The 26,893-nt window shown below is 37.5% G+C and overlaps 1 protein-coding gene across 7 annotated transcripts in view; it reads right to left on the bottom strand.

The window, feature by feature from the left end:
- The window catches only part of PLA2G4A (phospholipase A2 group IVA), a 167,985-nt gene that overhangs the window by 89,324 nt on the left and 51,768 nt on the right, over positions 1–26,893 (bottom strand). For all 7 annotated transcript variants that reach the window (XR_004351653.1, XM_032644442.1, XM_032644478.1 and 4 more), the window contains one exon: positions 23,815–23,896. Coding sequence is in view for 5 of the 7 variants with exons in the window: in XM_032644442.1 (XP_032500333.1) it covers positions 23,815–23,896 (82 nt within the window). In the remaining 2 variants the exon portion in view is untranslated. The remainder of the gene's footprint in view (positions 1–23,814; positions 23,897–26,893) is intronic.

Below are 26,893 nucleotides of genomic sequence, written 5' to 3'. Positions count from 1 at the left end.
GGAGGCATTTACATTAGTAGTCAAAATATACTTCTCTATTTATTATGGTGGTATTCAGTAAGATCGAAGTGGGCATCTCAAGGAAGTGACAGCTTTTTCTGTTACACATAAAGACCCCCTGAGGGCATGATATGGGTGCCACTTTATTTATTATTTATTTATTTATTTTAAACATCTTTATTGGAGTATAATTGCTTTAAAATGGTGTGTTAGTTTCTGCTTTATAACAAAGTGAATCAGTTATACATATACATATGTTCCCATATCTCTTCCCTCTTACGTCTCCCTCCCTCCCACCCTCTCTATCCCACCCCTCTAGGTGGTCACAAAGCACCGAGCTGATCTCCCTATGCTATGCGGCTGCTTCCCACTACCTATCTATTTTACGTTTGGTAGTGTATATATGTCCATGCCACTCTCTCACTTTGTCCCAGCTTACCCTTCTCCCTCCCCATATCCTCAAGTCCATTCTCTAGTAGGTCTGTGTCTTTATTCCCGTCTTACTCCTAGGTTCTTCATGACCCTTTTTTTTTTTCTTAGATTCCATATATATCTGTTAGCATACAGTATTTGTTTTTCTCTTTCTGACTTACTTCACTCTGTATGACAGACTCTAGGTCCATCCACCTCACTACAAATAACTCAATTTCATTTCTTTTTATGGCTGAGTAATATTCCATTGTATATATGTGCCACATCTTCTTTATCCATTCATCTGTCGATGGACACTTAGGTTGCTTCCATGTCCTGGCTATTGTAAATAGAGCTGCAATGAACATTTTGGTACATGACTCTTTTTGAATTATGGTTTCCTTAGTGTATATGCCCAGCAGTGGGATTGCAGGGTCGTATGTTAGTTCTATTTTTAGTTTTTTCAGGAACCTGCATACTGTTCTCCATAGTGGCTGTATCAGTTTACATTCCCACCAACAGTGCAAGAGTGTTCCCTTTTCTCCACACCCTCTCCAGCATTTATTGTCTCTAGATTTTTTGATTATGGCCATTCTGACCAGTGTGAGATGATATCTCATTGTAGTTTTGATTTGCATTTCTCTAATGATTAATGATGTTGAGCATTCTTTCATGTGTTTGTTGGCAGTCTGTATGTCTTCTTTGGAGAAATGTCTATTTAGGTCTTCTGCCCATTTTTGGATTGAGTTGTTTGTTTTTATGATATTGAGCTGCATAAGCTGCTTATAAATTTTGGAGATTAATCCTTTGTCAGTTGCTTCATTTGCAAATATTTTCTCCCAATCTGAGGGTTGTCTTTTGGTCTTGTTTATGGTTTCCTTTGCTGTGCAAAAGCTTTGAAGTTTCATTAGATCCCATTTGTTTATTTTTGTTTTTATTTCCATTTCTCTAGGAAGTGGGTCAAAAAGGATCTTGCTGTGATTTATGTCATAGTGTGTTCTGCCTATGTTTTCCTCTAAGAGTTTGATAGTGTCTGGCCTTACATTTAGGTCTTTAATCCATTTTGAGTTTATTTTTGTGTATGGTGTTAGGGAGTGTTCTAATTTCATACTTTTACATGTACCTGTCCAGTTTTCCCGGCACCACTTATTGAAGAGGCTGTCTTTTCTCCACTGTATATTCTTGCCTCCTTTATCAAAGATAAGGTGACCATATGTGTGTGGGTTTATCTCTGGGCTTTCTCCTGTTCCGTTGATCTATCTTTCTGTTTTTGTGCCAGTACCATACTGTCTGGGTGCCATTTTAAATAGAAAGGAACAACTGCAAATAATGGAACTATTTAAATTTCCTCCCACTATACATATACTTAACAACAAGGCAACTGACCCTGAATGTGGAAATATTGATTACTCCCCCTTTTTTTGTTAATAGATCTTTATTAGAGTATAATTTCTTCACAATACCATGTTAGTTTCTGTTGCACCACAAAGCGAATCAGCCACATGCATACACATGTCCCGATATCCCCTCCCTCTTGAGCCTCCCTCCCATCCTCCCTATCCCACCCCTCTAGGTCATCGCAAAGCACCGAGCCGATCTCCCTGTGCTATGCTGCTGCTTCCCACCAGCCAACTATTTTACATTCAGTAGTGTATATATGTCAATGCTACTCTCACTTCGCCCCAGCTTCGCCCTCCCACCCCATGTCATCGAGTCCATTCTCTATGTCTACTCTTTATTCCTGCCCTGCAACTAGGTTCATCAGTATCTTTTTTTTTTTTTAGATTCCATATATGCACTTTAGCATACAGTATTTGTTTTTCTCTTTCTGACTTGCTTCACTCCCTTTTAATGGCTCCTTTGAATCCTTCATCTGACAGCATTGCACATACTATATTTTATAAAGGAAACTACACATCTATCTATCTTTTCCTACAAGACTGTCAACAACCTGAGGTTAGAAACCAAGTCTTATTCATCTTTATGTCTTCAGAACCTAACAACTATCACAATATTTAAGGTCTCCTCACTTAAGGACTCGACTTTTCTCTTTAACTCATCCTTTCCCATGTGGCCATTACAACTCATAACCACAAAAACCAACCATCAAGTGATGCCTGATAGGATCTCTGTTGAGCACTTCACATACATGAGTCTCATTCTAATCTCACAAGAGCACTATAAGTATTTTTAGTGTTGAGGCAACAAGAACTGAGAGATGTTAAGCAATCTGTCCAATATCACACAGCTAGTAAGTATCAGAGCAAGATGGGACTGCAACAATCATCCTCTCAATGACATCATGCTCCTAAGTGCTAAAGATGTGATCATAGGTATGGCTTGTTATGGAAAGAGGAGGTGGAAAAGAGCTTTGGAGAAGAAGAGGAAGGGCGATAAGCAGGAAGAAAAGAGGAGGGAAGGGGTAAGGATGGAAAGAGAGAGAGGTGCAGAGGTTCATAAAAAAAAGATACAAAAATTGAAAACAAAGGAAAAGCAAAAATAATAGTTCTTAAATGATTGTCTTTCAAAGAATAGTTTTTAAAAAAATAATTTAAAAAATATACTTTGTCCTTTCACAGTAGTTATGGTCAAATAATGTAATCAATGTCCCTCACAGCTCTTCTATGTGGTCATCAGATTTTTTAAGTGGGCTTTTTTATTGTTAAGTGGGAAAATCTACAAATGAGGTATTAGCATTTGGGATTGTCTTTTAGTTAATTTTTCCACTTGCAGCTTATGCATCATTGGTCAAGGGCAGGGGAGTCTCAAAAGTGAGAGTGCAAGGTAAATGCCTAGGGAAAATTAACCACCACACATTTCAGGGCCTCTCGCCTTCTGAGATGGCCCACACCCTGTCTGTGAAGTGTGTTTTCTCCCCCAAGGCCCTTCTCACCTTTTGAGACAGACCTCATTATGTCTATGGAATGTGTATCTCTCTAAATAAACCTACAAGAAAGAAAGGAAGGAAGGAAGCAAGCAAGGAAGCAAGGAAGGAAGGAAGGGGGAAAGAAAGAAAAGAAAAGAACAGAAAAGGAAAGAGAAGAAAAGAGAAGAAAAAAGATAAATGCCTAGGGTTCTGATTAAAAATACAGACCCTTGACCCACATCCCATAAGACCCATAATCAGGAGATCTGTAATGGGACTAGGGATCTGCATTTTTCAACAATTATTCTAGTTGATCTGATGTAGGTCATGTTCTGTTCACACTTTTGATATTTTATTTTAGGAGGAAATAGCTAGTTATTCCCATTTCATTTATTTATTTCTTCATATTGAGATATAATTGATATATAACATTGTGTAAGTGTAAGCTATACAATGTGTTGGTTTGATACATTTACATATAGCAATTTCTAACTCAATGCTTTTCTCTCTCAATGGGACCATGGAAGACAAATTAGAAAACAAAAAACTTGGCAGGAAGGATGGCAAGAGGAAATGGGCCAAAGAAGAGAAGGACATGCTACAAGGGGACTCAACTCACTCCTCAACCAAGAGATGACTGTTCCTTTTCCTTAACCATGTTTCTGCCACATCTCCAGTACTCAGGGTTGCAAACCACAAATATAACTACATGTTTAGAATATCAGGTAGTAGAAGACTATAAAGAAAAATATTTTTCCTTTTTTGAATGGAGGTAGATATGTGCTTTTAAAGAGAATATTCAATGGCACTTCACATTAAATGTAGAAAAATAAAAATGTAGCCCTTCCTTATCTCATAAGGCTGGTTCTTTCTTATGGGATTAATGCTCTTTTATATGTTTTCCCCCAAATATCAGAAAACACAAATCAAGCAAAAGCTAATCTAGAAAACAAAAAGTGTGCCAGGAAGGAGAAACATGCAGATGGTAGACATCATTCATTCATTCAACAAATATTTGGATGCCTACTATGCCAGGAACTGCCCATCAAGAAGCAGTTTGGCCAGCACATCTGTTACGTGACTTGGATCACACAGCTGGTGAGTGTGGAAGCTGGAATTATATTTGTTCTGAGGAACTGCCTGCCCTGGGAACCACCCCTTTAAGGACCATTATGACAGTTTGCACAAAAAAGCATCCCATGGACTCCTACTTGTTCCAAAAAATGGCCCACCACAAAAAGCCCTTGCCTCTAACTCAGAACAATCCTTCCTCTATTGAAATATTCTAACTTGCTTGTTTATACCTTTGCATCCAAAGACTACCAAATGTATCTAAAGACCAAAGATCATTTCCAAAAATCTCACCTTAATAGAACGCTTGCAGATCACTGATTTTCTCAGGAATTCCTCTTTTTAATCTATAGCACTTACACTCGCTCTTCTAACACCTTGGAAGTCTTGCCAAAACACAGCAAATAGGTTCACTTGCTGCAAGTTTATGAATACATAGCCTTTTTTAATTGTGTCAAAAAAAGAAAAAAAAAAAGCAGTTTGGCTTGGCTTGGATAGGGAGCCAAACACAAAAGTGCAGATTTGAAATATGGAAGTGAGTCAAATGCTAATAGCCTAATTTTAGAGGCAAGAGTAAATGGAAGACAAGCAGATACACTCCACCAATGACTAATAACTCAGTCACCCAGGTTATTACACACACATAAAGTCAAGTCGTAGGTGGAGAAATGGCCTTTTGAGGCTTAATCGTCATTTGAATCTTTGAACACGAGGAAGGACAGGTTTTCTTGGGTCAAACAAGAAAGAGAAAGTAGAAAGTAAAGTTCCTTGGGAGGAACCAGATAGGGACAGGATGCAGCAAATTGAAGTGGTATAAGTCAACCAGCGATATTACCATCTTCTCAGCCATTTTGGACTCTCGGTGGGTCATATGCTTTTCCAAATTCTAACTGACAAAATAATAAAGAAATTACCATACAGCAAGATGCCAACCCTATGTTTATATGTCAAAACAACAACAGACTTCTTTTAAAAATTGGAATCCAGTTCAAAGCTGTCATTTTAGATTCTTATTTTTACTTTAAAAAAAAAGTCAATACTCTAAAATTTTTCTCAAGACTGGTGGTTTTTCTAGTTTCTCCTCTTGCTTCATTAATGAGACACCAAAGGGTGCTGAACAGTGGAAAACCACTGACAGCTGTAAACTGTGATACTGCAATCTGCGTCATTGCTAATCTTTGTAAGTTAAGAAACAGCTGTAGCAGTGGTAGACACCACAGGATGAAAAGAAGTTTTAAGAAGCTATTTTAAAATTGGATTAAGATAATCACATATCTCTGCTCAGTTTTTTTTTAAACATAATCTATAATCTTCATTGGCATGGTAGCGCGTGGAACCTTTGAAAGGGGGAAGCAGTCCATTTTGACAGCAAAACTTAGCCCGATGCTTTAGAGAAGTTCCTAGAAATGCATTGAGGGAAAAAAAAAAAAGTCAAACACAGGAAAAGAATTTTTTTTTTCTCGCCTTTGTACTTATTTCAGGCCTTTGGGAATTAATGCCTATAGGGTAACTGGGTGTTGAGTCACTGATTCAGCTTCACCTTGATTAGGTCCAGCGAAAACAGGTGGTAAGGTAAAGATATAATGTGTGGGTAAAGACTTACATCTTATCCTTTTATCTAAATCTTGACTAACAAAAATGTTGGGGGTGTGGGATACAGAGCTGATGCGTGTAGACATGAAACTACAGGCACCACAAATAGCTTCAGAGTTCCCGGGTTATAAAACTCCTTATAAATTTCAGTAGTTGAAGGAGTGCCCGCCTAAAGTCATAACAGGTCCATCTGTCATTTTGGCTTTGTCTGAGTAATATATTATATGATTCATCACAGGAGCTGGTGGCAGCTTCTAAACTCCAAGTTCGATTTTAAATATGCTCCATTTGCTTTCTCATATCCATTTTGCTCAGTATCAACTTAAACCCTTTGCTTCAAATAAAGATGACCCATAACCTGTTACAATTCATGTGATATACAGCAAAAAGAAAACCCAAAGGAAAAGTCCTCCCAAATCCACAGTCAAAATATCCTATTCTGAATAGCTATGGTCCACTGATGGTGAGCATAAAGCAGTGTTTTCCAAAGCACAGTCCACTAGAGTATCTTCACAGTATCATCTGGAGTGTTAAAAATGTAGACACCTTGCATTTTCAGTCTTCTGCAAGGGCTTGGAAATCTGCATTTTTAACAACTTGACCAGAACGATATTTATGCACACAAGTTTGAAAAACGGGATTTAAAGTATATTATGACAATCAAATACAGAACAATGGTATAATAACACCCACAGAAAAGTAGAAACGTTTCGGCATTGAGAAGTCAACAGACTTCGTCGTGGATATTCTGCCCATGGACTATATTAAGCACAATCCAGTAATTCACGTCTGTTTCTCTTAAGCCATTAAATACATTTTCAAGTGACCACATGAAAACAAATCCAAGAATAAAGTATGTGTGGGTGCGTGAGTTAGCAATCTATTTAAGGTGATGGACTGATATTCAAGTGTTCTGCTTCATTATCACCAAAGTAAGAATGCCATAGTAAGACCAAAAATTAAATAATTTGTTGAAAGAATGCCTCTGAATACTATTTTCCAATGTGATCACTCCTTTAAATGTTTATCATTTAGTGATAATGATAATTACACGGTGAACTTAAAGCTTTTAAACATAAAGACTGAAAAACTTAAGTGTTTTATGATTGCCAACTTCTTCACTATCCCTGCCCTATGCCAGCAGAGCTGCTGGTATAAACCCTAGGAAAGTGATGGTTAGCCTCACTATAAACGTATGAATTTCAATAACAGTTTAGTTCTTTCCTTAATGTAACGTTTTTATTGAAGGATAAGATACATGCAGAAAACTCAGATGATTGTAACCATACAGTTTGTTGAATTTTCATAAAATGAACTCACCCAGGATACCACCACCCAGATCAAGATATAGAACATTGCCAGCACTCCAGAGGCCTTCCTCACCTCCCTCCAGAAGGGTGACCACTACCCTACCTTCTACCACCAAATAATATTTTTACCTGTTTTTTATCTTTATATAAATAGAACCAAGAATCGTATATACTCCTGGGTCTGGCTTATTCTGCTCACCATTTAGTTTGTAAGATTCATCCATGTTGGCATGTGCAGAATAACACATTCATTAATTATTAATGTAAACTGTTTCACTGTATGAGCATTCCATAAAACATTTATCCATTTTAGTGGACATATGGATTGTTTCTAGTTTGGGCTATTACTAATGGTGCTGCTATGAACATTCTTGTACATGGCATTTGTTGCACACATTTTTATGTTTCTGTTGTGAAATTCCTAAGAATGGAATTACTTGGACATGGAATTATTATGCTATTGTACACCCTGATGTTAATATTTACATGGCAGCAATCATTCTTAACGTTTAATAGTCAGTTTTGTAATTTAAACATCTGGTGAATATGTAACAGTATCTCAGTATGGATTTAATTCACACATCTTGGATGACTGTATGAGGTTGTATATTTCTTTATGTGTTTTTATTGGATAGTCTCTTCAGTGAAAGGCATACTCAAGTCTTTTGTCCATTTTTTTTTTCTGTTAGATTGCCTGTTTTTTAATTGATTTATAGAGTGCGTTACATATTCTGGATATGAGTCCTTTGACAGACACATATATTACAAATATATTTTCCCAATCTGAGGTTTATCTTTTCACCACTTTAATGATATTTTTGATAAAAAGAAATGCCTAATTTTAATATAGTCCAGTGTATCCACCTGTTTCCTTATGATTCATGCTTTTTTTCCTTTTGTTTAAGAAAACTTTAGCTATTCCGATGTCATAAAATTGTCTGCACTGACTTCAAAAAATCTCCTTTGCTTTACTGTTTACCTTTATATCTAAAATGCAATTAGAATCAATTTCTGTGTAAAGTGTGAGATAGGTGTGAAGATTCTTTATATAAGTACATATATATATGTACTTATATATATATATATATATAACCAGTAAACTCGGCGTCATTTATTGGAAATGCTGTCTTTAACCCGAATACTACAATATAAACATTTTGTTAATCAAGTAGTCATATACATCTGTTTCTGGACTTCCAGACTTTCTGGTATATTCATTTAAGCTTGCACCAATTCCACACTGTCTTAATTATCAGAGTTTTATAATAAATCTTGACATCAGGTATATAAGTCCTCTAACTTTTTTCAACTTCTTCAGAATAATTTTGACAGTTATTTTATTTCAGCACTTCAAAAATGTCATTCTGTTATCTTATGGCTTCTATCTGTTCTGGTGAGGAATTTACTTTCAGTCTTTTGCTTTGTTGAATATATTGTTTTTCCTCTGGATGCTTTTAGGACTTTTTTTCTTTGTCTTTAGTTTTCAGCAGTTTTACTGCAATATGCACAATATTAGTATTTTTTGTATTTATCCTTAAGTTAATAACACAGCATTTTTATCAGTTACAGAAAATTCTCAGCCGTTATCTCTTCAAATATTACTTCTGCCCCAATCTCCTTCTCTTCCCCAGTGTTTTATTTAAAATTTGCCCAGATATTCCTAATGCTTTAATTCTATATTTTATTTCATTTTTTGTTCTCTGTATGTGAGCCTGGATACTTTCTACTGACCTATTTAGTTTACCAATTCCCTCTCTTCAACTGTCTCCAAACTATGGCAAACCCATCTACTGAGTTTCAATTTTCACTTATTGTGTTTTTAATTCCAAATTTTCCATTTGCTTCTTTTCTGTATAACTGGTTCCCTGGTAAAATTCTCCACCTTGCCATCTATTTTCTTGAACATATTAATCTTAGTTATTTTAAAGTCCATATCCAATACTTGGGGAATCTATTTATTTTTCTTGATCTTACTTTTTGGGTCTGCCTGGCAATTCTTGACTGAATGCCAGAACTTTTCATGAAAAATTGTTCCAGAGCTAGACCTACCTCCTCAGAGGACCCATCTTATTCTCTGGCAGGCAGTGTGAATGGGATGGATCTACTCAGTTTAATCAAAAATTGAATTGACTTAAATCTTTGTAAAATTTAGTCTACTTCTTATTCACTCCCACCCAAAGCTTTTCAACTGAGAGCCTGGGGTGTTTTCTAGGCCTCTTTTATTTGGCAGTTCTGATACGCAATTTTTTCCCCTCTTAGCACTGTGAGACTGCCAATAACTCTTCTTTGCTTTTCTCGTATTTTACGTTTGCTTCTTAGTCTGTTGCCCTGCACAGGTTACGAATTTGTCTCCTGCACATGGTGAAGGCACTGACTTGCAAGCTTCTCTAGGCTTCCCTTCTCTCAGGGTTCTTGTCCCTCAAATTCTAACTGACTTGGCTCTTGAAATCCAGTTTTTATGTCCCCAAGTCCTTTGAGATTGCCAAAGCTCTAGTAGATTCCCTGACTCTTCACTGCTTGGCCATGTCTCGCATCCCCATCACCCCCAAATCCACCTAGATTTCACAGTGGATTGAGAGGAAAGTGGCTTGCAGAATACTGGGCCTACTTCAATGACTTCTCTCCTCTCTGAGATCCTGGTCCCTCAAATCCCAGTTGACTCAGCAGATTTTCAATCCTTCAGACATTTTTAAAACTTAATTTAATCTGTGTTTTCTAAATTGACCTTAGGAGAAAAGAGTGCTCCGCTATTAGTTACTTCAGCATAGTCCAATGACCAATAACAGTCCAACTGCTAACTTGACCAAACATATACTAATCCCTATTCTTTTTTATTTCCATACTCCACATGGCTGTTCAAACTTTTACTGCTTTTCTCAAGTCACTACTCACTATGCCTCATCTAAGAAAACAATTCAGGTTCACACTTCACTAGGAAAACAAAAGGAGAGGATTAAATGTTCTCTTCCAGTTTCTCTTCCCTATACCTCACAATTTAAAAAATATATTTATAATTGAAAATTGTATTTATTCATACTTAAGTTTTTTTCTGATGTCTTAGAAGAAGAAGTTTCCATACACTCTTCTCTCAATTTCAAACTATTCCACCTCCTCTCAGAGATTTCTCATTTATTTATCCCCAACCCCAAATTTAATCTGTAAATATTTGCTTGGGCCTGGCTACTTCCTCTCAACCAATAAATATAAACAAACACTGATCATCCTAAAAAATAAATACAACTTTAATTAATTCTGCCAATTCCTCAAGATCTTTCCTCTCCTCCATTAAAGCTTTTGGAAAAATAAATACAGTTTATATTTACTGCTTCTAAATCCCATCACTTATAAATTCCTAACCTACTATGCTCTGCCTTATTCTGTTACCATAATCAGTCTATTCTCTCTACTGTAACTTTTTTTGGTAGCTTTATTGAGATGTAACTGACATATCACATTGTGTAAGTGTGAGGCATACAACATGATGATTTGATACACTTACCTACTGCCAAATGATTACCACAGTAGAGTTAGTTAACACCTCCATCACCTCACATAATTGCCGTTTCTTTTTTGCGGTGAGAACATTTAAGACCTATTCTCTTGGGACTTCCCTGGTGGTGCAGTGGTTAAGAGTCCACCTGCCAATGCAGGGGTCATGAGTTTGAGCCCTGGTCTGGGAAGATCTCACATGCAGCGGAGCAACTGGGCCTATGCACCACAACTGCTGAGCCTGTGCTCTAGAGCCCACGAGCCACAACTACTGAGCCTGAGTGCCACAATTACTGAAGCCCAGGAGCCTAGAGACCGTGCTCCACAACAAAGAGAGGCCACCGCAATGAGAAGCCCAAGCACCACGACGAGGAGTGGCCCCTGCTCGCCGAAGCTGGAGAAGGCCCGTGCACAGCAACGATGACCCAATGCAGCCAAAAAAAGAGAAAAGACCTACTCTCTTAGCAATTTCAGGAATATAATACAGTATTATTAACTATAGTCACCATGCTGTACATAACATCCCCAGAACTTACTCTTCTTATAACTGGAAGTGTGTACCTTTTGATGGACATCTCCCTATATCTACCCCCTCCCCTCACCAGCTCCTGGCCATCACCATGCCCCTATCATAACTTCAATATAAAATTCAATGAGCTTTTTCTCAATTTTCATCAGATTTGGCATATATGCAATGCCCTTTGCACAATTATCTCCTTCTTTTGTGCCCAGGGTATCATTTTTTTTTTTCTGATTCCTTAACTACCTCTCTGAATGTTTCCTCATTGTATCTTAATTTTTCCCCCCAAACTTGCGACTAAATTGTAGACTTTCTCTTCATAGCTGTTACAAATCTCCACTAGAATGTTTCAGAAGGAAATGAACACTTTAAAAAATTTAGTGCTCATGTAGTCAAAACCAATTTGAAAAGGAATTATCACAGTTATTTATATGGTCTTTTTTTTTTTTTGGCCACGCCACGCAGCATGTGGGATCTTAGTTCCCTGACCAGGTATCAAACCCGTGTCCCCTGCAGTGGAAGCACAGAGTCCTAACTACTGGCCCACCAGGGAAGTCCTATATAGTCTTAAGAATATTCGATGTGCACCCTTCAAGTCACATGGCACACATCAATCCTATAGTATAATTATTCTCGGATCCTTTAAAGCTGATCATATTCAGGTTTAAATGGTAGCCATCATGCATTCCTTCATTTCTTCAAGGCTTCAAGGAGGTAGCGGTACAAACATGACAAATATAAGATTCTTGATTACATGTCCACATATAATCTACTGCTAAGTAATCCATTTTGAATTTTTCCCTAAATGCAAGAGAAAAGAAAAACAAAGCAAAACAAAACCAAAAAAACTAAAATAAAAACATGTTCTTTTTCCTGACTTTCTTATTTATTTCATGGTACCATATTTCTTGCTGCCTGAGCCAGAAACATGAGAGTCATTCTTTTTTCCTCATAGTTCCTGTATCCTATCTGTCTCTAGCTTTTACCTATTTCACCTCTAACACGCTGGCCCCTCAATTCCTCTCAAAATATCACTTACCCAGTTCAACTGGACTATTCACATAATTTCGTAGTTGCTTATTCTCCCATATGCAAGCCACTCTACATAATGCTGCTATAGTCGTCTTTGTGAAACACTTTTGACTCTTGCTGCCTACAAAGGCAGGCCTAATCTCTGTGATAAAAGGCCTACAAGTCCCCCTCACCCACCGGACCCTGGGTTTCCTTCCAGTCAGTGACCCTCCTCCACCAGGCACTGGAACATCGTTCTCGCAAGTCAACATTCAGGCCACGGAGCACCTCTGAAATCCACACATTTCAAACATTCCACACAGTCATACTGGTGGCAGAAGTATCTGTTCTGTCCAAGAGAACATTGCTTCTCTTTTACTTATGTGTATCATTATGTTTTCATTTGACGTTTTAGCTGATAACTAAACACTAGTAATTCATAACTAAATGTTATTCAAGTTGTTGTCCTTGTCCTAAGACTATCCAAGATAAGGGTCCAAAGACTGTACACTTAAAGGATGGGTGGAATGAGATGTTCTCTCTATGCTTCCCTTATCTAGTTCATAAGTCAACTAGTTGTTCTATTTTTCTATCGGGTTAAATTGGCCACTGCCAATCATGTCTCCTAGTAGCCTCATCTATGTAAATCTGCATAAAAATAATTCCACTTCAACTTGCTGATTTAGGTATTATTATTCTCAACTCGTAGGTAAGGGAATTGAGACTCCCTTGAGGCATTTAGTAAGCTGAGCAAAAGGTCATTTAGAAACAGGAGTTTAACCTCGTCTTTCTGAAGCCAAATTCCTTGTTCTTTCAAATATACCAACACTAACAACTCTTACCTATTTTTGCCTCTATTAAACTGTAAACTTCATGATAGCAGAAACCACATCCTTCCAAATTACTATTGGATCCAAGAGTCTAGCACAAAGTCTGAAACATTATAGGGACATAATAAATATTATTGAAGTAATGGGTGATGGACTAGCCCTGAGCAATACTGTAGAAGAGGTGACCTTTATTATAGGCACAACAATCTCCCCTAACTTCTTTTTACTCTTTGTTAGTATGTCTCAACCTTCCTAGTGCTTTGTCCCACCCCATTTATTTGTATTTTAATATACAAATATCAATGCCAATCATTTAATAGATCAATATCGGTTATGTTTTTCCAAGTGCATTTGTATTTAACCTTTATGTCCAAGTACTAAATGTGAAAGTAAATAAATGAACAAACAAACAGATCTTCAAATCCCAGTGTGCCTTCCTAATAACTCTAAGGAATAGGGTAAAGTGCCAAAGGACTTATTTATGAGTAGCAGCCCCTGCTCCCTCCAGAATGGGCTCAAAATTGGAATTGTTATGGCTATAGGTGCTGAAGGGCAGTCCCTGCGAATTGCTGGAAATGCAGAAGCTGGAAACGTTAGTGAAAAATTCAGTGTGGTTTAGTAAAACAGAACTTTGGCCGTAATTCTCTATATACTGGAGAGAGAAGTGCAAAACCCTTATACCAAGGCAGCATTGTCTGGGAACTCAATCATAGAATGCCTTTTCCTCATTTGAAAGTACGAAGCCGTTCTGTTAACACTGTTTTGGGATCCCTTTATCAGGCTGAGTCTCCGGTTTGAACGCCTACTATTTTTCATTTTCCTTTTGCTCACAGCCTCTGACCTAGCATGGTATTTTCTCAGTGTCACATGTTTCCTTTTGTAAATGAACATGAAGCTATCAGAATGTACCATCAGCCAAATGGATGCCAGGAAGAAAGTCTATAGCATCTACTCACAATCGACTTGGTACATTTTGTACTAACAATTGACTTACTATAGTAATGAAGCGGGCTACCACCCAGCATACAGTAAAAGTGACTTATTATAAAGAATGCTGATATTCATGAGAGAACAGAGAAAGACACAAGGAAAATGACCCAAAGAAAGTTAAATGCAGATCTAAAACAGAACAGAAAATTTTGTTGTTGCCTGCATTGCCCTTTTACTTAAATCTCTATGATACCTTTTTGGAAGGAAACAAAAATACTTCTGTTATTAGTATTTCTGCTTGGAATGGTTTAAAGATTTATAACCTAGGGATGTTTCTTGGAATCCCTTTAGGTTTGAGAGAGAGTAATTCTCCAGAAGTTCTTTGTAGTATTATAAAACATATTAACTTATTTATATTATTAATTTTAGCTATATATTTGGATTCCACTCTATGTAAGAATAATCCTTTTTCATTAAAACAGGAGTTCTTAACCTTGACATTATTGACATTTGGGGCTAGATAATCCTTTGCTCTGGGGTACTGTCTGTGACCTCTACCCACTAAATGCCAGTAGGATCCCCCAACTGTGACAACTAAAAATGTCTCCAGGGACTTCCCTGGCAGTCCATTGGTTAAGACTCCATGCTTCCAATGTAGGAGGCTCAGGTTCCATCCCTGGTCTGGGAACTAAGATCCCACATATCTTGCAGTGTGGCCAAAAAATAAAAATAAATAAAATATAAAAGTAAAAATGTCTCCAGATATTGCCCAATGTGCCTGGGAACAAAACTGATTCCCAGTTTAGAAACACTGCATTATCCCTGCTACCTGCCATTTATTCCTAAGGCAAACCATTAAAAATTAGCCAAATTCCCTAAATAATGTAATTAGAAGTGTTGTATCAATCCTATTTTTAAAATATTATTTTTTTTTCCAAATTGAAATGTCCCACATCCATTCCATACATTAGTACTCTACTTAAGTTATAAAACCCATCTCAGTCTCTATTCAAGCTATAAAGTCTTCTCAGAAGCTTAATGTCAACACTTTTCAAAATTAGTAATACTGTATAATATAAACACACAATTACTGAGTATATACTCTCTTGGATTGACTCTCCAAATAGTTATTTACACCCATATCATGTTCCTAGCTAGACCATAAGTAGCTCAAAGGCAAAGCTGCTGCACGAGTAGACACTGGAGTGAGACAGGCTTGAGTTCTAGCCCCAAAACAGAAGAGCTGTGTGATTTTGGACTATTTATTTAATGTCTTTAAACAAATCCCTACACTGGTAAAATTAAAATTAAAAGATCACATATCTTGGGCTTCCCTGGTGGCACAGTGTTTGAGAGTCCGCCTGCCGATGCAGGAGTCACAGGTTCGTGCCCCGGTCCGGGAAAATCCCACATGCCGTGGAGCGGCTGGGCCCATGAGCCATGGCCACTGAGCCTGCGCGTCCGGAGCCTGTGCTCCGCAACGGGAGAGGCCACAACAGTGAGAGGCCCGCGTACCGAAAAAAAAAAAAAATCATGTATCTCGTAGTGTGACTGAAATGAGTAAATGAAATATAAGTCCTAAGACCTCTGCTTAGCATTTTTGTTCATTTAACAAACACACTGTGTACATTATGCATCAAGTACTTTTCTAAGCACTTCATAATCTAATTTAGTCCTCATTAAAAATTATGAGGGAGGAGGGATAAATTAGGAGTTTGGGATTAACATGTACATGCTACTGTATATAAAATAGATAACCAACAAGGTCCTACTGTATAGCACAGGGAACTATACACAATATTTTATAATAACCTATAAGGGAAAAGAATCTGAAAAAAACATATAAATGTATGTATAACTTAATCAGTTTGCTGTACATCTGAAACTGACACAATATTGTAAATCAACTATCCTTCAATTTAAAAAAATCTAGGAGGAAGGTATAATTATTACCCTACATTTAATGTTGAGGAAATTGAGACCTAGGAAAGCTAAATAACTTGCCCAAATTCACACGGTTAATAAAGGAGAAGGGAGATGTGAATCCAAGTAAGCCGGTCCAGAGTCGTTGTCCTAACCATTAAGCCATACTTCCTTGCTGGTATGAAACAGGCACTCAGTAAAGTTATCAAGCGTAAGTATTGCATTCATTTTTTTTTTCTTTTGTACTTCTTCAAGACACTGAATACCAAGTACATAGCAGATGCTCAGCATTTATTGACGACATTAATAATGGAGCCTTGGGGCTTCCCTGGTAGCGCAGTGGTTGAGAGTCTGCCTGCCGATGCAGGGGACACGGGTTCGTGCTATGGTCCGGGAAGATCCCACATGCCTAAGAGCAGCTGGGCCCGTGAGCCATGGCCGCTGAGCCTGCGCGTCCGGAGCCTATGCTCCGCAACGGGAGAGGCCACAACAGTGAGAGGCCCATGTACCGCAAAAAAAAAAAAAAAAAAAAAGAATAATGGAGCCTTGCTGGGATAAGCACTGGGTTTTATTTCTTTAACATGTCTTTTTCAAAGTTAAAATTTCAAAACCGTTATTTCATTTTGCATCTGGAGGCTTAGATTACCCTTGTACATAAACAAAATAATTTTGTCTAGGATTTTATCTAAAATATTTTATAAAAAACATACTGATACATCAAATGAGGAGTAAGAATGGAAAAGTGCTTCCAAAGAATCAGTAAAATTTACAGGACCCCTCAGGCTATACCTCAGCTAAGTTTAGTCATTTCAATCTCTATGTCATATAATTTTATTTTTAAGAAAACAGTTAAAATATTAAAATATACTAAAATAACATACATGATGAGAGTTTTCCCATAAATTTTAGACCAGGAGAGTTTTTCTCTTTGAAATAAAAACTTTAATAGCATACTTTTCTTTGGAAATTTAAGAAACATTTAACCTGTTTTTAAATTTAATTCCATTAGGTATTAATTGCACCTGTTCAATATAGACGTGGTATATGATTTCTGGCAAAGAGCGTTTACTTAACACATGGTGAGAAGGTGGCATATCACTCAGCTTTAAAAAAGTTTTTTATATTAAGTTTGTTTCCTTTAATTTTAGAAAACTAAAGAAACTGTAGACCATTAACATGTTAAAGCATATATATGAGAAATATAAAAACTATTTTAAGATGAAGAAGCTCAAGTGTAAGATATATGCGATAAAGAACTAAATGAGCCAATTCCCTGGCAGACTAAATGAGTAGGATCCATCACTAATAGGTCTTGAAAAAATAAAAAGAGAATATGTGGATTGTGTCCCTATTAGTACTGGTAACGTACTCTTCACTTTGACAGGAACCTGCATTACTGCCAAATATACCACTGGAATATAGCTCCATTTATCTTATTGAATAAATGTGGTGAAAATTCACACAAAGATCAATTGATGTTAACAAAATATCATAAAATAGTATCATTCACTACATTTATCAGACCTAAAACACACAAATACATACATGTAAACAAACAAACAAATCTACTGAAATTTAAATAGAAAGGAAAAAAGACTAACCGTACTCACAAAACCATTTGACAGCTTAATAAACTGCATGACATTCTAAATGAGTGAGGAAGAGGAGTGCCTTCCTAACACATTCTATTTCCCTACCATATAGAAAATACAAGACAAGAGATAAGAGAGAGGCATGCATTCTGGAATACTTTACTCATCTTGAAATTATTTTCCATAAAAAGCCCCCTGGGAAGTTATTTCAGATTTTTTAGAATCGTGGGTGGATACTCAAAAACATTACAAAAATATTTAGCAAACCAAAATTCATGTTCAGTCACAACTGACGTCAGGGAAATGTTTGATTCAGAAAAGATGAGAGCAGCAGGATCCTTTATAAAAAAGAATATTTGCAACTCCATAATTAATCCAAGAAAAGATTAATTATGTTATAAATTAATCCAAGATGTTATAAAACTTGAAACCCATGAAAATTCTAGATAGCTTATGGACAGAAATCAGAGCGGTATTTATAATCTACAAAAATGGAGTATAAAATTATTTTTTTAATTCTCTCTTCATTGACGCAAAACAGGAAGCAATATCCTAGAAGAAAGGTATAGTTACACATATTTATGTATTTTATTCATTCATCCAAAATTCTCTGAGATTCTCCTACTATACCAGGCTCAAGACTAAGCACTTATTCTCTAAAAAGTGAAGAAGAAATAGGCCCCAAAGTACATGTGACAAGTGTTTCATGGGGCATTTTTTGTTTTGCTTTTTTTGTTTGTTTGGTTGTTTTTTTGGCTGCACCGTATGGCTTGAGGAATCTTAGTTCCCAGGCCAGGGATGGAACCTGGGTCCCCAACACCCTGCAGTGGAAGTGTGGATCCCTAACTACTGGACCACCAGGGAAGTCCCACATGAGAGAGGTGTTAAGCAGAGGTCTGGATAGCTGTCAGGGGAGCAAAGGAGTGAATTGTGCCCAAGACTATCAAAAAGACAGTGGAAGTACCATTCTACTGTTTCTCTCGAGCTGAAAAAATGAAGGATCCAATAATCTGCTCAACACAGAAATTCAGAATGGAAATTTCTTGTTTCCAAGGTGAAAATCTGAAAATAATCTCAAGTGCACAAACTACCCAAATAGAAAATACTTTGGCTCATACAAAGATTATATTTAAGAAATAAATGTTTTCTTATGTTGATATCTGAAATCATGTTAACAATAACAGATAATATTCATTGAGCAATTACTATGCATGAGGCATGTAATGCTTCACATATGTCAACTCATTGGATTCTCTCAATGTCTCTAAGATGAGAAAAAGAAGACAGAGAGGAAACTTGCCTGAAGACACAAGACCAGTGAGTAGTGCTTTGCCTCTGAAGACCACGTTCTTTCATAAATATATTCTGCCTCCTCCCTGGAGATTCTGATGACCGTGGAATTCAGGAATGGCTACAGGAGAGGCTAATGTATTTTCATAGTAATTTCTACATTGCCCTTGCTGCTAACAAAGATTCTCAGATTACATAGATGATGTTTCTCTACATACAGACACAACACTATGCCTCTTGCCCAAACATGTGCAAATAGGAAGGATGAATTCTAACTTCCTTTCCCAGGGAATTATTAACACTTTGTGTTGAGAGTCATGTCCTTTGAAGAGGCTTAATCCTCTGGATGGTCTCGAAGTGAGGGGATTTGAGACTGCTGCTTTGGAGAGACAAGACTGGAGGTAACAGGGCTACTTTCTTAAAACTCAAATGTGTTTGGGTTTTCTTAAGTTTCTACAAGTGTTGGAAAGTCATGCTTCTGGTGCACTGTGGGTGGCGTGATGACTACAGGATGGTCATGGAGTCTGGACTCTAAGCACCGTAGCCTTGAGCTCAGGGGTAGAGTCTCTCTGGCGTGGCATGTGATCACTGGGAAGACTACTCTGAGAGCTGTCCCAGTGCTTGCCAAAAGTGGAAAGCCAGGATCCATGCAAACAACATTTAGCCAAAGGTTGGATGCCAATGATAGCAGCCACCAAGGCTTATGGCAGGACCCACTCCTAATTTACAGGCAACTCTAAGTGCCTAGAATACCTGTAGGACCCTGGGGAGGGGGAGATCACCTACACTCTCCCACCTATTCTAGTGAATAGGTGCGATTAATGCAATTTAGAAAAATTAATGCGATTTAGAAAAATCATATAGGTGAGATTTCATGGACCTGAGTAATGTGGAGAATATTCGTTTCACTACACAGTGATGTGTGAACTCTTACAGTAATTACTCCATAGGACTGAAAGACATAAAAAAGAACACAGAATGATTCAAAAAGAATCAAACACTTGCAAATAATTAGTATCTGATGCCTGGTTTATATATGAATAGGTAGTAAAAATCGATAGTAAAAATAGGTAGTAAAAAAAAAATTTTGTAAACGAACTTTCATGTTTAGTTTGAACAATCTTACAGATGCTCCACATGGTCCACGTGCATCCCCCAGATCACAAGTCCCGCATCAGTACTGATGCTGATTCATCCTCGACTCCACATCACCCCTGAAGGTAGGAGTGAAGCCACAGTGTGTTTCTTCCTTCCTCAAGACCACGAGGGGGTACAAACCCAAGGTTCTTCCTGAATCCCCACCAGAAGTCAGGTGGTCTAGAATATTTTAAAAGTCTTCCATTCTGTTTGAATCACCCTGTTTTTGTACTTACATTCTTTGACAATATGTGAAAGATGACAATTTAAACTTCCTTTGTTTAGTAAATCAAAATTCATGTTCAGTCACAACTGACGTCAGGGAAATGTTTGATTCAGAAAAGGATACTAGAACAGCCAGGTTCTCAGTAACAATAAGCATTTATCCAAACTTCTTGCAGTCAACACACTTATAGTACACAACTCAACCAAAGCTCTTTGCAGGGGAGAGGGAAATAGTATCCACAATACTAGAGTAAGGAAAAGCAGGGTATGTAGAGTTACCCTGCCTGGGTTCTTGGAAATGTCCTAAATAAAATGACAGATTAGTAAGTTGAGGGAGCATTAAACCATATTAAAATATTTAGGATATATCTATGTATATGAGAGGAAGAGTATATTTATGTACATGAGGAAAAGAGTACACTATATTCATATGGGTATATGCAAACTACTTCTTTTTAAAATAAGACTATGGTGAGTCAGATGCAAATCTGAACTTCAAACTACCTCTTCATATGATGTGAGCATAAGAATACAGGGAAGGGCTGGCACCAGGGCAATGGGAACAAATGTACATGATACATTTGAACAAACTGAGATTAGCAAGGATGTCTGGGAAGGGGCTATCTTGTTCTTGGCTTGCCCAGTGCTCTGAGGTGAAAACAAGGAAATGAGTGAGATGTTATGATTCAAATGTCAGCTCTGACTCCTCTAAAGATAGTTTATGGGGTGCTGCTGACTGTATTATGATATTCTAGCAATGCAGTATGGTATTTCTAAAATAAGCTAGTTAGAATAGGATGAATAATAAAAATAAAATAATCTTGGTATTATATTTTTTAAAAAAGCAGATATAGGACTTCGCTGGCGGTCCAGTGGTTAAGACGCCAGGCTTCCACTGCAGGGGGTGTAGGTTCGATTCCCGGTCAGGGAACTAAGATCCCACAAGCTGCGCAGGGTAGCCAAACAATTTTTTTCAAAAGTAAAGCAGATATAGGTGTCAACTATTTGATTCATGTGGCACCCTTGAGAAAGCCCCTACATACACAGGTAAAGCTGAAAAACCAAATAGTAATCTGTCATTCTTTACCAATATGCAAAACTTTATGGAAATTTGCCTTTTTAAATAAATGTAGACACTATCAACAACAGAAGAGAGGGTAATTTTCATCCTTTCATCCTTTTCAGATCTTAGGACATTGTTTACCGTTCTATCCTTGTCTATCTTTAAAGAACTTCTGTATACAAACATCCCAAATTCTGCTTACTTGGTAATCTGTATAGATCAAGCTCACCAAGTAATATCATCAAAACTCCTCTTAGAAAAGTGACAGCTAACACCCATGCCTTTTCTCACTATAATTGCCTACAACTTCTCAAAAATAAAATCATTTGGCACTGTATATTGTCCCTCTGCTTTTTCTTACCAACCTTATCATTGAATTTATTTCTCTAAGACTCTCTTTTGTTCTTTTTATCTCCTCCTGATTTCCTGTAAACTCATTAAGGTGATATCAAGGGTTGGCAATGATCTCCTTCCCCCCCAAAAAAATTTAATTCAAGAAAAATAAAATCAAATTACAAATGCTGAATAGAAATGTTAACAGAATGTCACAACACTATCCTTTCTCCAACAGTGATTAATCTCCAGTGGCTATTCCTTCCAAGCGTCCTTCACTTTAAAAAGGAAGCTTTCAGGAATTCCCTGAATTGTGGCACATGGTCTCAGTAGTTGTGGCTCACAGGCTCTAGAGCGCAGGCTCAGTAGTTGGGGTGCACGGGCTTAGTTGCTCCGCGGCATATGGGATCTTCCCAGACCAGGGCTTGAACCCGTGTTCCCTGCATTGGCAGGCAGATTCTTAACCACTGTGCCACCAGGGAAGTCCCTGGCTTCTCTTCACAGGAGCCTTTCTTCCAGCGAACTCTCGTTTAATTGATGAAAATGCAAAGAATTATAAAAAGCAAAAGAATAACTTACGAAAAGCTTTGGCAAAGGAGTGATTAAATGGGGTAGATTGATGTATGAGATAAAATTTAGAAAAGAAACCCCTGGTCCAGACTAGATGTGAAGAAATTGTCCTTGCTCCCGTCACCTCTCCTGAGAAGCACCGCTCATCAAAAACTCTTGCCATTAGATTCCACCTCCCGGCCCCCTCCTTCCAACTTTTACCGACTTCCTGGACACCCTTCATTCACTGAGGCTTGAGCCCAGAGCCCAAATTCTTCATTCCTTAATATTTAACCTCTCTCTATTGGCCCATTTTCATTGCAATTTCAACAAGCTCAAGTCCCTCCTATTCTTTTTTTTTTTAACATCTTTATTGGAGTATAATTGCTTTACAATGGTGTGTTAGTTTCTGCTTTCCCTCCTATTCTTAAATATAAAAAGCATACTCTATAGTCACCTCCAATATATTTAACATACTATGGCCAGAACAAATATTTTTTAAAATAAAGAGCCAATCCTGTGACTTGTGACTCAAATGCCATCAAATTCTTCCCACTGCATTTCTAATAAAATCTCAGTCTTGTTGTATGAGTGCCTGTCCTCCTTCACCTTTGCTGTGTGTCTCTAACAGTTTGGGACCTCACAAGCAATCTGCCCTTCGCTGGCCTTTGAACATGCTGTTTTCTCTGCCTGGGATTCTCCCTGCTCTCAGCACTAAGATTTTCTTCCTTCAAGAACCAGTGTAAATGCCATTTCAGCCAGAAGGACTTCCCTGTTCCCCAGACTGGTAAACTGCAATCTCCATTCTTTCCCCCAAACCCGTTCTGAGGGGTAAATGGCCATTCCCATATTTTAGCAATAATCTACAACTTTACCCAATGCGTTATCACAATACTTATCCATCCTTCTTTGTATTCCCAGCTCCACGACCCCTAGTCATTTGCATGGTAAGGTTAACCAGGAAAACTGCATTTTAAAACGTAGAAGGATACTGCCACCAAATTAATTCAACATTATCCTCAGGCTTTGGTTCATATCATTTCAAGCTGTCCCACACCAGTTTCTATAGCTATTTGCACACATAATGAACACACTTAAAGCCATAAGAATTAAACTGCATTTTTTAAAAATCCAAAGGCACAGGGCTTCCCTGGTGGCGCAGTGGTTGAGAGTCCGCCTGCCGATGCAGGGGACACGGGTTCGTGCCCCGGTCTGGGAAGATCCCACATGTCGTGGAGCGGCTGGGCCCGTGAGCCATGGCCGCTGAGCCTGCACGTCCGGAGCCTGTGCTCCGCAACGGGAGAGGCCACAACAGTGAGAGGCCCGCGTAATGCAAAAAAAAAAAAAACACAGAGGCAGCTAGTTTAAAGTCTTGACTCAGCCATCTTTCCAAAATAGAATGGAAATGTCTTTGAAATCCAAAACTCTGTCCTAGGACAGTCATTTTATCTGATCCCAAGTACCCCCAATTAATGTAAAGTCAAGGTAGAACATTATTCTGACAGATAAAAGAGCATCAGAGAACCATTCAAAATGTTATCATTCAAAGATGTAGACAAAGATGATCACATCTGAAAAGGGGACAGCCCCAGGTTTGTCAAGGAACTCAGGCAACTGAAGAGTGAATCATAATTACGTATTTTCAACAGAAAAGCAAATAAGAGCACTTACGCATGTCACCGAAGGCCCCCTTTGTTACTTTTGTGGCACGTAACACCACTACTGTGAACTTGTGGGAATAATGATGCTCCACCTGGAAAAAAAAATTCATAATGAATTTAAAATAAGCCTGTAATACAGGATCCAGGTAAATTGTTTTCATTGTTTCCTTGAGACTAATTGAAAATATTCCAGTTGAAAGGAAGTAACACGCATACCAGAAACATTCTTTGACCATGAGGCTTTTCCTTTTTTGAGCCTTTCCTCTCTCTGGCACAGAATGATTGAGAAGTTTATATCATGCTTTAAAATGTCACTGCAGCTTGACTGTTAGGACTTCTTTGCAGTCCCTACTTTACAGGGTTTACCAAGCCCTTGGGAAAAATGTAAATCAGGACTGCAGGCTTTCTAGGTGCACAATCAGGCTTTGTACTAGGTGATAAGCAAGACCTGCCTTAGAAAGGTGAAGTCAGAGCAAGATGTTTGCATTATCTAAATGTGTTTGTTTTTATTGTTACTGTTCAATGAAAGTCATTTTTTGGTATAACATTTCCAGAGCAGTTTTCAAAATCCTTTGGATCCAAAGCAATAACCAGCAAGCTACTTATATTAATTTTAATTTATTTGTTAAAACCATATGTGACAATGTTAAAAGTTTCTATTAGCCTAATAGCTTGCATGCACATAATAAGTATTAACAGGTAGAAGACTTTATTAAACACTTCACGTAACTGGATATTAGTTCTCAAATGATTCTACTCACCAAAACAGAATGGGAAAGCAGAAACTCACAAAGTTCTCTGAGCAACTGAAGATTACAAAATCTTTATCTAAAGCTCAAGCATTTTTGTTTAATCTTAGGAGAGGCCTACATTTATAAGTTACTCCTACCTTTCATAATTTTAATAGACTTGCTTAACTTGTTAAAACGTCCATAACTGGGCTTCCCTGGTGGCGCAGTGGTTGAGAGTCCGCCTGCCGATGCAGGGGACACGGGTTTATGCCCCAGTCCGGGAAGATCCCACATGCCGCGGAGCGGCTGGGCCCGTGAGCCATGGCCGCTGAGCCTGCACGTCCAGAGCCTGTGCTCCGCAACGGGAGAGGCCACAACAGTGAGAGGCCCGCGTACCGCAAAAAAAAAAAAAAAAAAAAAGTCCGTAACTAATTAAAAAGAAGCTAAGATACTGACAATACTGAGAAGTGAGTCTAAAAGTGAGGAGGCAGAAAAAAATTATAAAAGTGGACTCATAAGGACCAGCAATAGTGGGATATAGGAGCAAAAGTTATACAGCATTCAACAGTTTCTGAAGATATCACTCTATCAACAGAGTAATTTATGTCCAGATTTATAACACAGCATCAAGAAGAGGTGAAGTCATGTTTAAAAAGGCAGAGAAGCATATAAAATCTTTCAAGGTAATTTTTATTCAAGTCGAAGAGAAATGCCTTCTATATTCAGAAGGGCTCTGAATTGCCAAAGTTTTATTCTACATACATGAAATTATCAATCATAAAAAAAAATGAGTGCTTAAAAAAAGGCATTTTGCCTTATACTACAACCAAAAATCACATGCAGTCCTCCCACCAAAAAAAAAAAAACAGAGAAAGAGAGAGAGAATCCAGAGAATTCCCTGGCGGTCCAGTGATTAGAACTCCATGCTTCCACTGAAGGGGGTACAGGTTCATTCCTGGCCGGGGAACTAAGATCCTGCATGCCATGCTGTGGCCAAATAAAAAAAGAGAGAGAATCCACTATCATAATTAGAAACTTCAACACCCCTCCATCAGAAATGAACAGATGCAGTAGGCAGAAAATCAGTAAGGACAGAGTTGAACTCAACAGCACCATCAGTCAACTAGATATAATTAACGCTTATAGACTACTTCATCCAACAGCAGCAGAATACATATTATTCTTAAGCTAACATGGAACAAAACTTCAATGTCTACTCTCACAATGGAATTAAACTAAAAATCAGTAACAGAATAATAGCTAAAAAAAATCACAAAGTACTTGGAGATTAAACAACTACTAAATAACATAAATGTCAAACAAGAAGTCTCAAGAGAAATTTTTAAATATTTGGAACTAAATGAAAATGCAACGACAACTTATCAAAGTTTAGCGGGATGCAGTGAAAGTAGTGCTTAGAGGGAAATTTACAGCACTGAAACATATATGTGTGTGTGTGTGTGTGTGTGTGTGTGTGTGTGTGTGTGTGTGTATATACATATATACATACATATATATGAAAGATCTAAAATCAATCATCTAAGTGTCTACTTCAGGAAACTAGAAAAAGAAGGGCAAATTAAATCCCAAGTAAGCAGAAGAAAAATTGTAAGAACTGGAGGAGTGAATAAAATTAAAAATGGAAAATCAATAGAGAAAATCAATGAAATCAAAATTTGAAAAGATCAATAAAATTGATAAGTCTTTAGCAAGGCTAAATAAGAAAAAACAGAGAGAACACAAATTATAAATATCATAATTGAATGAAGGAAGTTCATTACAGATCATACGGACATTAAAAGAATAATAAAGGAACACTACGAACAATTCTAAGCCCACAATTTCAAAACCTAGATGAAATGGACCAATTCCTTGAAAGACAAAATCTGCCAAAATTCACACAAGTAGAAATAGACAATCTTAATAGGCCTATGTTTATAAAGAAATTGAGTCAAAATTTAACTTTTCAAAACAGAAAACACCAGGCCCAGATGGATTCACTGGTAAATTCTACCAAACACTTAAGGAAGAAATTATACCAATGTTCTCCAATCTCTTCCAGAAGATAGAAGTAGAGAGAATAGTTCCTAACTCATTCTATGAGGCCAGGTTTATCCTGATAACAAAACCATACAGAGGCACTGCAAGAAAAGAAAACTTCAGACCAGTATCTCTCATAAAGAAAGATATAAAAATTCTCAACAAACTATTAGCGAATAAAACCCAAAAATGTATAAAAGGAATTGTAACCACAACCACATGGGATTTATCCCAGGTATGGAAGACTGGTTCAGCATTTGAAAAGTAATTATTGTAATCCATCACATTAACAGTCTAAAGAAGAAAAATCACATGATC

Source organism: Phocoena sinus, chromosome 1 (assembly GCF_008692025.1).
Source record: "Phocoena sinus isolate mPhoSin1 chromosome 1, mPhoSin1.pri, whole genome shotgun sequence".
Taxonomy (NCBI): Eukaryota; Metazoa; Chordata; class Mammalia; order Artiodactyla; family Phocoenidae; genus Phocoena; species Phocoena sinus.
This window is presented reverse-complemented; position numbering and strand designations above follow the sequence as displayed.